General features: G+C 44.5%; 1 protein-coding gene and 1 pseudogene across 1 annotated transcript in view; one reads left to right on the forward strand and one right to left on the reverse strand.

Moving 5' to 3' along the window:
• LOC126195583 (phospholipase A1-like) overlaps positions 1–15690 on the forward strand; it is a 94759-nt gene that overhangs the window by 19773 nt on the left and 59296 nt on the right. The window contains exon 3 of the mRNA XM_049934209.1: positions 7931–8176. Within this exon, the coding sequence (XP_049790166.1) occupies positions 7931–8176 (246 nt within the window). The remainder of the gene's footprint in view (positions 1–7930; positions 8177–15690) is intronic.
• LOC126196939 (5S ribosomal RNA) lies at positions 13863–13979 on the reverse strand (annotated as a pseudogene).

Below are 15690 nucleotides of genomic sequence, written 5' to 3' on the forward strand. Positions count from 1 at the left end.
GCTGCGCCAAACAACACAGATCCTGGACAGTAACTGACTGGAGACGTTTAATGTGGAGGACACAGTTTTTTTCATTTGTTAAAGATGGGGTTCCACAGCAGACAACCCTTACATGTTGCCATATTGACCTAAAGATAAAGTAAATTGCGATTGCAGCGGGCACGGGATCACCGAGATCGGACAGTGGATGAGTGGAAGGAAGCGTGTCGCGTGGTCGGATGAATCATGTGCTACTCGAAACATTCATTCACACAGGCCGGTAGGTGCAATATTATGCTGTAAGGGACTTTCACTTTCGCATCTGTGTGACCTACGGTATTAATCGAATGCTTCATGACTGGAGCTGCGCTCTGTCGAAACTACGGTTCGGTATTTTTGGTATAGTTCATAAATGACCTAGAAAACGGCAGGATTACGGATAGCACTGTTAGCATTGGTATGGAAAAAAACATAAATGAATGAGAGAGAGATAGTCGACGAATTTTCTTTGTTTTTTGTTTGTTTATTTTCCACATAATTGGAACGCCACATCGTTCGGCGATAGTCCATTGCATATTTTATATCCTTACAAAACATGAATTACATTTCAGAAGTGATAAAAATTAGTGGCCGAGGAAACTTCCGCGCTTTTATGTAACTAAAGCCATTACTCCTGATGAATGTACAGTTTACATACACAAACAGAAAAAAGTTAATGTAATTATTTTTGTTATTATGTAATCAATAGAACGTTCTTCATCATGAAAAAAGGCAAGAATTTCCTATTATTATTCATAAGTGGAAAAGTTGTTTAGTGATGAAACACATGCTTTACATAAGCTCGACGAAGCATTGAAGCAATGTTTAAGTTGTACTTTTTTTTAAATTTTACCCCTCTTTGAGGAAATTGCATTTTCTGCTGTTGTATAATAATTTTGCGACGTATCTATGTTTCATGTTACAAATCAACAGTTTTCGAATAAAACGTTGACAGTTTCAATCTTCCTATAAATACTGTTTATTTTTAATGAACATCAATTTTACTATAAATATTATTTATTTTTAAGAGACAGGCAGCGGAATAACTACGTAGAACAAAAATGTTCTGTAGGTTACATGGCCCTTTATATATCTTCACTCAACTTCTAGATAGTTCACCACATCCAGTTTCTAGGGTATTCTAGTAAGAAACTAATCGCATACACAGAGAAAGCGATCGAAATGAGGTAACGCCCGTTACATGTGCAACACACTTAACGTACGGACAACGCGTTGCGATCGGAACTGACCAAAACTTCTAGGAAAATTGACATAAACAACGTTTTACTAACGGTAGTCTACCGTAGCCTACGGTAGTTTTACGACTCTCATCATGACAGATATTACCTGTGCGAACATTACTGCGGACAACCTTTCATGCTTCATGTCTTCTCTAATACAGATGGCATATTCCAGCAATATGACTGTGTGTGTCACAAGGAACGCATCTGGGACGCTACCCGGCGCCAACTCCACTCTCACAGCCGACAGATTCTTTTTACGTGACCTCTGCGTAGACATCTAGTATTACTCATGTAAAACTGCAACAAACATTTGTTACTATACAGTAAGGATGGATACACAATTATTATCACTTGACAGTTCACTAAACCGATCCTTGTTGGGTCATTGTAAAGTTATAACGATACTAGAGGGTTGCAGATAGATTATGTAATGGTAAGACAGAGATTTAGGAACCAGCTTTTAAATTGTAAGACATTTCCAGGGGCAGATGTGGACTCTGGCCACAATTTATTGGTTATGAAATGTAGATTAAAACTGCGTGAAGAGTTTGACAGAGCACTGAAAGACCTAAGTCGAAACAAGGCCCCGGGAGTAGACAACATTCCATTAGAACTACTGACAGCCTTGGGAGAGCCAGTCCTGACAAAAGTCTACCATCTGGTGAACAAGATGTATGAGACAGGCGAAATTCCCTTAGACTTCAAGAAGAATATAATAATTCCAATCCCAAAGAAAGCAGGTGTTGACAGATGTGAAAATTACCGAACTATCAGTTTAATAAGTTACAGCTGTAAAATACCAACGCGAATTCTTTACAGACGAATGGAAAAATTGGTAGATGCCGACCTCGGGGAAGATCAGTTTGGATTCCGTAGAAATGTTGGAAGACGTGAGGCAATACTGACCCTACGACTTTTCTTAGACGAAAGATTAAGGAAAGGCAAACCGAAGTTTCTAGCATTTGTAGACTTAGAGAAAGCTTTTGACAGTGTTGACTGGAATGCTCTCTTTCAAATTCTGAAGGTGGCACGGGTAAAATACAGGGAGCGAAAGGCTATTTACAATTTGTACAGAAATCAGAAGGCAGTTATAAGAGTCGAGGGGCACGAAAGGGAAGCAGTGGTTGGGAAGGGAGTGAGACGGGGTTCTAGTCTCTCCCCGATGTTATTCAATCTGTATATTGAGCAAGCAGTGAAGGAAACAAAAGAAAAGTTTGGAGTAGGTATTAGAATCCATGGAGAAGAAATAAAAAGGTTGAGATTTGCCGATGACATTGTAATTCTGTCAGAGACAGCAAAGGACTTGGAAGAGCAGTTGAACGGAATGGACAGTGTCTTGAAAGGAGGATATAAGATGAACACCAACAAATTCAAAACGAGGATAAAGGAATGAAGTCGAATTAAGTCGGGTGATGCTGAGGGAATTAGATTAGGAAATGAGACACTTAAAGTAGTAAAGGAGTTTTGCTATTTGGGGAGCAAAATAACTGATGATGGTCGAAGTAGAAAGGATATAAAATGTAGACTGGCAATGGCAAGGAAAGCGTTTCTGAAGAAGAGAATTTTGTTAACATCGAGTATGGATTTAAGGTCAGGATGTCGTATCTGAAAGTATTTGTATGGAGTGTAGCCATGTATGGAAGTGAAACATAGACGATAAATAGTTTAGACAAGAAAAGAATAGAAGCTTTCGAAATGTGGTGCTACAGAAGAATGCTGAAGATTAGATGGGTAGATCACATAACTAATGAGGAGGTATTGAATAGAATTGGGGAGAAGAGGAGTTTGTGGCACAAGTTGACTAGAAGAAGGGAACGGTTGGTAGGACATGTTCTGAGGCATCAAGGGATCAGCAATTTAGTATTGGAGGGCAGCGTGGATGGCAAAAATCGTAGAGGGAGACCAAGAGATGAATACACAAAGCAGATTCAGAAGGATGTAGGCTGCAGTAGGCACTGGGAGATGAAGAAGCTTGAACAGGATAGAGTAGCATGGAGAGCTGCATCAAACCAGGTTGCCGGCCGGTGTGGCCGTGCGGTTCTAGGCGCTCCAGTCTGGAACCGCGTGACCGCTATGGTCGCAGGTTCGTATCCCGCCTCGGGCATGGATGTGTGTGATGTCCTTAGGTTAGTTAGGTTTAATTAGTTCTAAGTTCTAGGCGACTGATGACCTCAGAAGTTAAGTCGCATAGTGCTCAGAGCCATTTGAACCATTTTTTTTCAAACCAGTCTCAGGACTGAAGACCACAACAAACAACAACAACGATCGAGAAAGTGAGATCCATTAAACATCCCAGTCCACGTCTTCGTTCGTGGGTGGCCGTTGCCGACGGCAGGTGATGTCTTTGGCAGCGTATATCGCAGACTATCGACCTCGTCGTCTTAGGACACAGATACTACAACTGCTACAACGTACCTCCGGAAAAATACTTTTCGAATGCACACCATGCAGAAGCGTCGTGTGCTGCATTCTGATGATGGACTAACGGTAGGTGGTCATTATGTATTGACTGTTCAGTGTATGTTACAAGCTTATCTACAAAGCAGGCACGAACTGTGGGGAACAGAGTGGAAGATTGGAGATTTCAGATTCGAGAGAATGAGGAAAAAGATTTTTGTTTTATGCAGTGTGTGCAAAACTTGAATGAAAGTAACTTTTGCATGATGCCTCACTGCCAAGTAACATAGCTCGATGAACTTGAACCGTACAAAGAAGCAAAAAAGTTCAAATGGCTCTAAGCACTATGGGCTGGCCGAAGTTGGTTGGTTAGTTGGTTTTGGGGAAGGAGACCAGACAGCGTCGTCATCGGTCTCATCGGGTTAGGGAAGGATGGGGAAGGAAGTCGGCCGTGCCCTTTCAGAGGAACCATCCCGGCATTTGCCTGGAGTGATTTAGGGAAATCACGGAAAACCTAAATCAGGATGGCCGGACGCGGGATTGAACCGTCGTCCTCCCGAATGCGAGTCCAGTGTCTAACCACTGCGCCACCTCGCTCGGTAGCTGGCCGAAGTGGCCGCGCGGTTAAAGGCGCTGCAGTCTGGAACCGCAAGACCGCTACGGTCGCAGGTTCGAATCCTGCCTCGGGCATGGATGTTTGTGATGTCCTTAGGTTAGTTAGGTTTAACTAGTTCTAAGTTCTAGGGGACTAATGACCTCAGCAGTTGAGTCCCATAGTGCTCAGAGCCATTTGAACCATTTTTTTCTAAGCACTATGGGACCTACCATCTGAGGTCATCAGTCCCGTAGATCTTAGAACTACTTAAACCGAACTAACCTCAGAACATCACACACATCCATGCCCGAGGCAGGATTCGAACCTGCGACCGTAGCAGCAGCGCGGTTCCGGGCTGAAGTGCCTAGAACTTCTCGGCCACAGCGGCCAGCACAAACAAGCAACCGCTACAACATACTACAGAAGGTAATTGAAAGAAATACATAATGAGGCGAACAGAAATGACACTTTTATTCAAAGACAATAATTACATTGAAGGACATTACAAATGGCGGAACACGGTTCGTAGTAGGGTGTGTGTTCACCACAGACGGCAATGCACACCGATGCTAGGATGATGTTCTTGTGGTATGACCTTACATTCCTCCAGCAGGGCGGCTGACAACTGGTGGATCGCCGTTGGTGCAAGAGGACGTACTACAATGCAGCTATACAACATATCCTACACGATGTCGATGAGATTTAAGTCGAGGAAGTGGGTAGGCCAGCCTATTCGGCGAATATCCTCTCGTTCCAAGAGCTAAACCACCTCCACTGCTCGATGCGGTCGGGTCGCGCACTGTCAGCCATGAAGCTAGGGTCGAATGAATCTCTCAAAAGACCCACATGGGGAACGAGTACTGTATCACAATAACGTTTGAAACGTCATATTAGAAAAATTATAAATGACTTTGCTGATAAACCTCTTACTTTATTTGATTTTCAAACAGCTGAGCAAAACTGAACGTACTCAGACATTACTCTCTTTACTTATTCTGATCAACCCTAAACTGACACACATTATTTTTAGCGCAACGCAATCTTTCAATAATCCCCACAAAAGAATGGCCCTGACTAACAATAACCTATACCTTTCATGAATCACTTACCTCACAAAAATTTTCGTTACTCGAACTACTGCAATACAGCGAGCGCCACTACTGCCAGCTAAATAAAAGATTCTAACTACTGAAGGCACTAACTACTAATAAGCATAGTTAGCAAGTGAAAGATTTCAATGAAAGATTTTGGTAGAGAACAAACAATGTATTTACCCTAATAATGTTCAAAAGTCATGATATCCAGTTCATGATATCCAGTATTACAAATTTACGCTTTCTGATGGCCACACGTCCAGATCGTCCGCTCTCAAAATTCTGCCTTCTCTCTCCCCACATCCACCACTGCTGGCTGCTCACCTCCAACTGCACAACGCTACACGCTGTTCACATCCAACTGCCCAACACTACAATAGCGAATATTCCAACAATGCCAACCAACCATAGACTGCACACAGCACAGTCAGTGATTTTGATACAGAGCGCTACGTGGCGTTACCAACATAAAAACCTAAACAGCCTACTTAGACGTTTACCGGTGATCTCATCGTGTTAAAATAATTGGAGGTCTCTACGCCCCCACACTAAAACACCTGAACCTCCAAACCGATCATGTTCGACACTGCTGGACGTACCCCCATACAGCGAGGCGTCGGGGCCGGCCGTTGTGGCCGAGCGGTTCTAGGCGCTTCAGTCTGGAACCGCGTGACTGCTACGGTCGCAGGTTCGAATCCTGCCTCGGGCATTGATGTATGTGATGTTCTTACGTTAGTTAGGTGTAAGTAGTTTTAAGTTCTAGGGAACTGATGACCTCAGATGTTAAGTCCCTTAGTGCTTAGAGCCATTTGAACCATTCTGAGCGCCCAACCACCAAAACTCCTTACCAGCCTGGTGGCTAGAATGGGAGAACGTTACAGACCACACATTGCCGTCCGTGGTGATTGCACACCCTATTAATACCCGTGTGTCACTGTCATGAATCCCAATGACTTCAGTGTAGCCATTGTCTTTGAATAAAGGTGTCATTTCTGTTCATCTCACTGCATGTTTCTTTTAGTTACATTTTGTACAGTTCTTTCATGTATAGTCCATGTTTCATTGAACAATATTGCTTGACAGTGAAACGTCATGAGAAAATTACTTTCGTCCTTTAACTTGTGTGTACCAGTGTATTATAAGGCACCATCCGCCACATACCACCAAATGGCTAACGGCGTATACTGAGGTGACAAAAGTCGTGGGATTGCGATCTCCAAATACATATGGCGGTAGTATGGTGTACACAATTTATAAAAGGGCAGTGCACTGGCGGAGCTGTTATTTGTACTCAGCTGGTTCATGTGAAAAGGTTTCGGAGGTGATTATGGCCACACGACGGGAATTAAAATACTTTGAACGCGGAATGGTAGTTGGAGTTAGATGCATGGAGCATTCCATTTCCGAAATCGTTACGGAATTTAATCTTCGTAGACTCACAATGTCAAGAGCGTGCCGTGGATGCCAAATCTCAGGGAATACCTCTCACCGTGGGCAACGCATTGGTCGACGGCCTTCACTTAACGACCTAGAGCAGCAGCATTTCCGTAGGAGACAAGCGACACCGCATGAAATGACAGTAGAAATCAATGTGGAACGTACGACCAACGTATCCGTTAGGACAATGCGGCGAAATTTGGGGCTAATATACTATGGCAGCAGAGGACCGACGGCAGTGTCTTTGCTAACAGCACCACACCGCCTGTAGCACCTCAACAATAACAGTTGCACCTTGGGTAACAGTGGCTTAATGAGATGAGTCGCAATTTCAGTTGCTAAGAGCTGATGGTAGGGTTCGAGAGTGCCGCAGACCTCACGGGCCCAAGTTATCAACAAGGCACTGTGGAAACTTGTGGTAGCTCCATAATGTTGTGGGCTGTGTTTCTTGCATCACTGACTGGAAATGGCTATGTTCAGCTATTTGGAGACTATGGACTTCATGTTCCCAAATAACGATGGAATTTTTGTGGATGACAATGTGCCATGTCACCAGGCCACAATTTCTCACGATTGGTTTGAACATTCCGGACGATTCGAGCAAATGATTTGGCCACCCAGATCGCCCGACACGAGTCCCATAGAACATTCATGGGACGTCATCGATAGGTCAGTTCGTGCACAAAATCCTGCACTGGCAACACTTCCGCAGTTGTTGTTGGCTATAGAGGCAGCATGGATCAATATTTGTGCAGGGGACCCCTAACAACTCGTTGAAAAAAATGGTTCAAATGGCTCTGAGCACTATGGGACTCAACTGCTGTGGTCATTAGTCCCCTAGAACTTAGAACTACTTAAACCTAACTAACCTAAGGACATCACAAACATCCATGCTCGAGGCAGGATTCGAACCTGCGACCGTAGCAGTCGCACGGTTCCGGACTGCGCGCCTAGAACCGCGAGACCACTGCGGCCTGCTAACAACTCGTTGAGCCCACGCCACGTCGAGCTGTTGCACTATAAGAAGGTCCGACACGATATTAGGAGGTATCCCATGACTTTTGTCACCTCAGTGTATGGATGAAGATTTAGATTTAACCGTTCACTGACAGTGGGGGTGACTGCAGTGCCTCGTCCTTGTGCAGCCTACTTGAGCCGCGGCGACCACAACGTGTTCACGGTGGACTGGGAGCCGCTGACGTACTTCCCGTGCTACCTGTCGGCCATCAGCAACACGCGGCTGGTGGCGCAGTGCTCGGCGCAGCTGTACGCCCACCTCACCTACAACGGCGCCGCCGCCTCGCGCATCACCTGCGTCGGCCACTCCTTGGGCGCCCACATCTGCGGCATGATGAGCAACCACCTGTCCCGCAGGATGGACAAGATCATAGGTACGTACAGTATAATCCCATCTTGCAACCTCTACAAACTCCCATTTCCGCATCTTCAGCACCAGACTCCTTTACCAATGGGCGGAAGATATGATAGATGTGTGCCTTTCCTGTTATTCACCTGAGGCGTTTATTTGGCTTCAGAATCTGCATAATCAACATCAGGCACATTCATGTCTGTGTAACAGAGATTTATTCCATCACAGTGTAGGTACACTTCAGATGTGGTCACACAATTACCGAGTGACAACGAAGGGATGTAGTATCCTCATAAGCAGTATATTAACCCTTTCAGAATTGGATTTTTTCTGGAGGATGGAAAACTCTTCTTTATGTGGTAATGCTCTTAGGTGATTTTTTAAATGATTTTACATGCAAGATTTATACAAAAGTATATACCTATCTTGAAAACAGACTTTGTACACTTGGTTTCGTTTTATGGACTAAAATAACTAATTACGAAATACTTTCTATTGCAATAAATAGTAAAATTTTCATTCAAGTTACCATGCAAAATAGCAAAAACAATATTCACTTGTACAGTGGACTATAGCGAACCACTCACATTCATGTATTCTGGTGCTCACGAGCTGCTGCGCTCTTCTACGTTGATTTTATGGTAGTTTCATAGTGATACCGAACAGATGGTAGCACTTTTGCATGATGAAAATGTTGAACATTCACAAATGTGTACCTCAGGTTTCCATTGGCAAAAATTTTTCTACTGCAGCTAAGACGCAGTAAAAGATAATGTACACAATTGTAACCAGAGGGTCTGAAAGGGTTAAACACATTGCTATTACTGCAGCAAAGGCAATACGGGCGCAATGATTTATGACCATCATGTAAACCAACTGCAACTGCTACCCCTCCCTCATCCCTCCCAGTACGCCGCTTGGGCTGTTATTCTATGTTTATTTAGGATCAAATTTGTGACTCTGTGTTGTTATCCTAGGAAATGTTAGTTTTTATTTAGAATTTATTTTATTGCCCAATTAATTATCTTTATCACTACCAAGATGGTCTTCTCTATATGTATGCCAACCTTATAATGAAAATATTTTATAGCTCAATATGATCGGCAAAGCATGATGTCACTATCAAACTTGCCTGCCCAAGGTAAGTCTAACACTATGTTATTACACTAGACGTGATTAAACTGTGTGAAATTGAAAAAAAAATCCAAGTGGCAGAACATGGTGTATTTATTTAGGAATTTTCATGTAGGAACGAAACAAGGATTCCTACTCTTCCAGCTACCTAGTTTCAAATGCTTTTCGAGATCACCCAGCATCCCACTTGTCCCATGCAAAACGCACACATGAAGGTAATCGTAAATAAGAGATTTCTTAGGATTTTTCGTAGGGTAGCAAATAAGACAAATTGTCTCGTGCTAAAACTTTTATTAATTTTTGCTTATACCTTTACACGCAGTAAACAACCCTCTCTTTATTTTTGTTTCGTGTTACTTTAATAATATTTAGCTTAATTTTTAACTTATAATTTAAACCTACATCCGAATCATCTACTTCTTTTTCCAACCAGTAATTTTGTTAAATACAAAGAAGTTATGTTCTCGAATTCTAATATTCTAATTTTTTTCCGTAAAAATATCTTTTATTGCTTTAACAGTTAGCTCTGTCCTTTCCTGCAATTCTTCTAGTGGAAAGCATTCGAGGATTTCAATTTTTCCGTTCGTTTCCTGCATTGCACTATCGCTAAAGGATACCGTATTTTCCTGGGTGTACGCCACCAAGTCTTTCCTTCAAATTCTTGCGGAATTTCAGTATAGAGTTGAAAGTTTCCAATTTTTTTAAAAAAATTGCCCATTAAATTTAGTTATTTTGTCAGTTTTAAATTCCGAAAATGGGCATTCGGTTGTTAGTAATCATCCTTTTTAAGCTGATCCAAATGTGAATCGATCTTTACAAACAGATTGCTCATGTGTCGTTTAACACAGTGAACGTCCTTTGGTCCATTAATTTCTATGAGTAGTCCAACAAGTGATAAATTTCCACTGCTATTTTCAGTAGATGCTTATATCTTGTATTCCCCGTCATGGCCAGATTTCTCCATAGATTGTGTTTAAAGTAATATTTAAGACTTCCATGCTCACTTGCAATGGTCTCTTTCTTTTCCAATTGCAATTTATATTATTCCGTTATGGCAGTTCTTTTCGCCATGTACTTCAGGTTTCGTTTTTTGTCTTCGATCTGTTACATTTACAGATTGATTTTGAGTACGCGTAACAAATTAATTGCAGTTACAGTAGTAATTTCATTAATACGGAATGGTTCGATTCCGTGCATTACATTTACTCCTTTCAAAGATCTATGGAATAACAGTAATTATGGAACTAATCCTAATTTGGCCATGTCTATATGGGCAGTGTTGTGGAGAAAAGTGTTCTGGATTGAAAAAAAATTTTTTTTCCTCCTTTAATATAACACTTCCAGTAGCACTTCGGAAAACGCTATTGATTTTTTACAACCATCCTCGGCAGTGTTCAGTGGTCCCTCACTATCAGTACATGAGGTATTCCTGGTTTTGGTTTAGCTGTGGTGGTTCCTTCACAAGAAGTCACACGTAAACATTACCCTAAAATTACCACAGAAACAAACGTAATTTATTTGCTTTTACTAAACGTCGCCAAGTCCATCTTGTTTAATAGACACAACCGTCCAACTACGCTACTGGCCATTAAAATCGCTACACCACGAAGATGACGTGCTACAGTGAAATTTAACCGACAGGAAGAAGATGCTGTGATATGCAAATGATTAGCTTTTCAGAGCATTCACACAAGGTTGGCGCTGGTGGCTACACATACAACGTGCTGACATGAGGAAAATTTCCAACCGATTTCTCATACGCAAACAGCAGTTGACCGGCGTTGCCTGGTGAAACGTTCTTGTGATGCCTCATGTAAGGAGGAGAAATGCGTACCATCACGTTTCCGACTTAAAGGTCGGATTGTAGCCTATCGCGATTGCGGTTTATCGTATCGCGACTTTGCTGCTAGGGTTGGTCGAGATCCAATGACTGTTATCAGAATATGGAATCGTTGAGTTCTCGAGGGTAATACGGAACGCCGTGCTGGATCCCAACGACCTCGTATCACTAGCAGTCGAGATGACAGGCATCCTACCCGCATGGCTATAACGAATCGTGCAGCCACGTCCCGATCCCTGACTCAACAGATGGGGACGTTTGCAAGACAACAACCATCTGCACGAACAGTTCGACGACGTTTGCAGCAGCATGGACTATCAGCTCGGAGACCATGGCTGCGGTTACCCTGGACGCTGCATCACAGACAGGAGCGCCTGCGATGGTGTACTCAATGACAAACCTGGGTGCACGAATGGCAAAACGTCATTTTTTCGGATGCATCCAGGTTCTATTTACAGCATCATGATGGTCGCATCCGTGTTTGGCGACATCGCGGTGAACGCACATTGGAATCTTGTAATGGACCGCATGTCCACGTATCCAGGTGACAGAGTTGGTTCGAGTCGTTGGGTAAAATGTCTCATCCGGAAACAATAACGTGCGTGCAGATATATGCTCCGGCCTAACTCGCAAGAGATAAGCCAGCATCTGCCGCACAAGGTGCCAAACCGGTTCCGCCTCTCCACAGCTGAGGCGGTGCTCGTCAGAACATACTGTACTGCAGCCGGCCGCTGTGGTCTAGCGGTTCTAGGCGCGCAGTCCGGAGCTGCGCGACTGCTACGGTCGCAGGTTCGAATCCTGCCTCGGGCATGGATGTGTGTGATGTCCTTAGGTTAGTTAGGTTTAAGTAGTTCTAAGTTCTAGGGGACTGATGACCACAGATGTTAAGTCCCATAGTGCTCAGAACCATTTGAACCATTCTACTGTATTGCAACCCACACAATTGGGAGATTCTGCCATGTGGGTATTGTAGAGACGTTCTTGCGTCACCAGCTTCCCATTAACGACTACGTATCATTGGGAAACAACATCGGAATCAAGCATGGCATCGTGTACAGTCTTCCACACCACGCGCCACCGTACGTCAGGATATTTTAGTTCGACCACATTTAGGGGGCGGCGTTGCAGCATGTCGTGATATAGGCGTCGAGTTGTGGCCATTCGCGGTGTCGTAAGTGCTACACTGCAATAGCTTTGTTCTAAATAGAAACGTCCTATATAAAAGAGGGGCGCTGGGATGTCCTGTAATGGCACGGGCGCTCTTAGTGAAGCAGGTCGTAGCGCCGTCAGAAGCAGACTCGTGAGGCTCGTAGGACAACGGCGCAGCAGACATAAATGTGAGCTGACATAGAGGGCAATAGCCCTATCATGCACGTTAACTAGGCCGAGACCACCTTTTTCCTTGGGGAGGGTAAGAGATATGTATCTGATCTTCAGTAACATACCAGCCGTGACGAAGTATCCCAGCGCTGCCATAATGCTACGAGCCGAGGGTTTCGGAATGGGTAGCGTTAGGGCGACATGCGGTATGCGGGACGCAAGGTATACATTGGCATAATACGCCCGCTGTACGATGTTGAGGAATCGCAAGCGCTGATTTGCAATTCCGGCCCTAATTTGGTTAAGAAGGCGTCGATAATTGAGCGTCGTCGCGCGTCGCATGTCGTTCATGAAATCTAAGCCCAAGCAGCGTACAGTATCACTGAAGCGTAAGGGGGCAATGTGTTCCGGCGGTAGCCCAATCCCGATGCTCAAGGCGACGGACTTGTCAACGTTGATTTGGCTACCAGAAGCTGTACCGTAGGTTGCAATCCAGTCCAAAGCCGCGGCCATGTCGTCAGCTCCACGAATGACGATCATCAAATCATCCGCATATGCGGTGCAACGATAGATGGAGCCGCCGAACTGTATCCCAGTGAACCTGTCTCGGAGACCACACAACAAAGGTTCTAAGGCCAATGCAAATAACAATCTCGATAATAGACATCCCTGTCGCCGGCCGCGGTGGCCGTGCGGTTCTGGCGCTGCAGTCCGGAACCGCGGGACTGCTACGGTCGCAGGTTCGAATCCTGCCTCGGGCATGGGTGTGTGTGATGTCCTTAGGTTAGTTAGGTTTAAGTAGTTCTAAGTTCTAGGGGACTTATGTCCTAAGATGTTCAGTCCCATAGTGCTCAGAGCCATTTGAACCATTTTTGAACCATCCCTGTCGTACTGATCGGCGGATCGGCATGGGTGCCGTCAGTCTTCCATTAACTCGAGAAGTAGCACCATGTAGAAGGCGTGTCAACACTGTGATAAAGGGGTCGGGGTATTCCATGCGCCGTAGAACGGCCGTGAGGAAAGTGTAGCCCACATGGTCAAAAGCCTGGCTAAAGTCGATAGACGCCAGGGCTGCCGGCAAACGTCTCACCCGTGCAAGGGAGATGAGATCTCTGTAACGACATAACGCAGTTCTGATGTTGTTGTGTCCCCCCAAGGACGTCTGATCGCGGACAGGACATGCAATAGTGTGCCGCGAATACGTTCTGATATGCACTCCGTCTTCAGGCCACAAGTGGCCCATCGGGACCATCCGACCGCCGTGTCTTCCTCAGATGAGGATGCGGATAGGAGCAGCGTGTGGTCAGTACACCGCTCTCCTGGTCGTTATGACAGTTTTCTTTGACCGGAGCCGCAACTATTCGGTCGAGTAGCTCCTCAATTGGCATCACGAGGCTGAGTGCACCCCGAAAAATGGCAACAGCACATGGCGGCTGGATGGTCACCCATCCAAGTGCCGGCCACGCCCGACAGTGCTTAACTTCGGTGATCTCACGGGAACCGGTGTATCCACTGCGGCAAGGGCGTTGCCGTAATACGTTCTGATAGCAGCCTCGAAAAGATCTTGAAGTCGCTGTTCAATAACGTTAAGGGGCGATAATCGCGGACATGATTCCGTCCCTTCGGCTTGTGGATGGGGACAATCAGACCTTCCAAGAACGGTGCAGGCAATGTTATACCCGGGGACATCAATTCCTGACAAATTTCAATCAAACGCGGTACCAACAGTTGTTTAAAGGCTCGATAGAACTCTAATGGTAATCCATCGATTCCTGGTGATTTATGGGGAGCACCTTTACCAATGGCGTCGAGCACTTCCTCTTCTGTCACTTCTCCCAGTAAAGTCGGTACCATGTCTGGTGGAACTGTATCGTGGACATGTGCTGAAACGGTGTCTACCGTCGCTATATCAGGGAGCACTGCTGAATAAAGTTGAGTGTAATTCCCATAGAAGGCTTCTGCTATATCTGCTTGTTCTACCACGTGTCGACCGTCGACCGTTATCATGTCGGTTACGGCATGTCGGCCCTACGGCGCCTCCTGCGTTCTAGGAGCACGTGGTGCATAGATGGCCTTTAAGATTGTATCATTGAAACGTCCCCTTTTGAACAATATACACGACTGTCCTTAACCTGACACACAATATTTATAGCGCAACGCAATCTGACTTTCAAAATACAATATTTTGTTAACGCAACGCAATCTGACTTTCAAAATTCTCTACAAGAGAATGGCCCTGACTAACATTAACCTGTACTTTTCAGAAATCACTTACCTCACAAAAATCTTGGTTACTCCCACTACTGCAATACAGCAAGCGCCACTACTGCCAGCTAAATAAAAGATTCAAACTATGGAAGGCACTAACTACTGATAGGGATAGTTAGCAAATGAAAGATATTAATAGAGAACAAACAATGTATTTACCTTGATATCATGACAAATTACAAAACTCCGCCATCTCTCTCCCCACATCCACCACTGCTGGCGGCTCACCTCCAACTGCCCAGCGCTACGCGCTGTTCACAGCCAGCTGCCTAACACTACAATGGTTGAGTATTACAACAATGCAAAGCAGCCACAGACTGCACACGGCACAGCCGGTGATTTTCATACTGAGGTGGCGTTATCAATAAAAAAACCTAAACAGCCTACTTACATAGCCCCCATGCTCCCCACAAAAAATTTTACAAATTGGGTTGGGCAGTGCCCAATACAGATTTGAAAAAATTTTTCATAATTACAATAACTAAGAAATCAAATGCACACACTTATTGATACAATGTTGGTCAAAAGCTAAAATTTTCTCACAGTCCATAAAGACAGTCCTGATCATTCATCACATTGCAGTGTTTTTCTCAAAGTCTGAGCAGTAAAAGAAAATGCACATAGACGTAGTGGATTTCCATGCAGTCTTGAAGAAGTATCGTTGTCCTTCCAACGGAAAGACAGTGCTGACTCTTGACATGCTGACACGTAATGGGCCACAACAGAGCAAACCCACAGCGTAGTCTATCGAAGTTTTGAAGAATATCGTTTGGTAGGTCATCACAGAGCAGACCCACTGTAGTCCTGGTAGAGATTATGGTATTGGTGGGCCACCAGAGGCGCAGACCCACTGCAGTCCTTGTAGAAATAATGGTATTGATGGATCATCAAAGATGTAGACCCACTGTAGTCCTTGTAGAAATAATGGTATTGGTGGGCCACCAGAGGTGCAGACCCACTGTAGTCCTTGTAGA

Source organism: Schistocerca nitens, chromosome 7 (assembly GCF_023898315.1).
Source record: "Schistocerca nitens isolate TAMUIC-IGC-003100 chromosome 7, iqSchNite1.1, whole genome shotgun sequence".
Classification (NCBI taxonomy): domain Eukaryota; kingdom Metazoa; phylum Arthropoda; class Insecta; order Orthoptera; family Acrididae; genus Schistocerca; species Schistocerca nitens.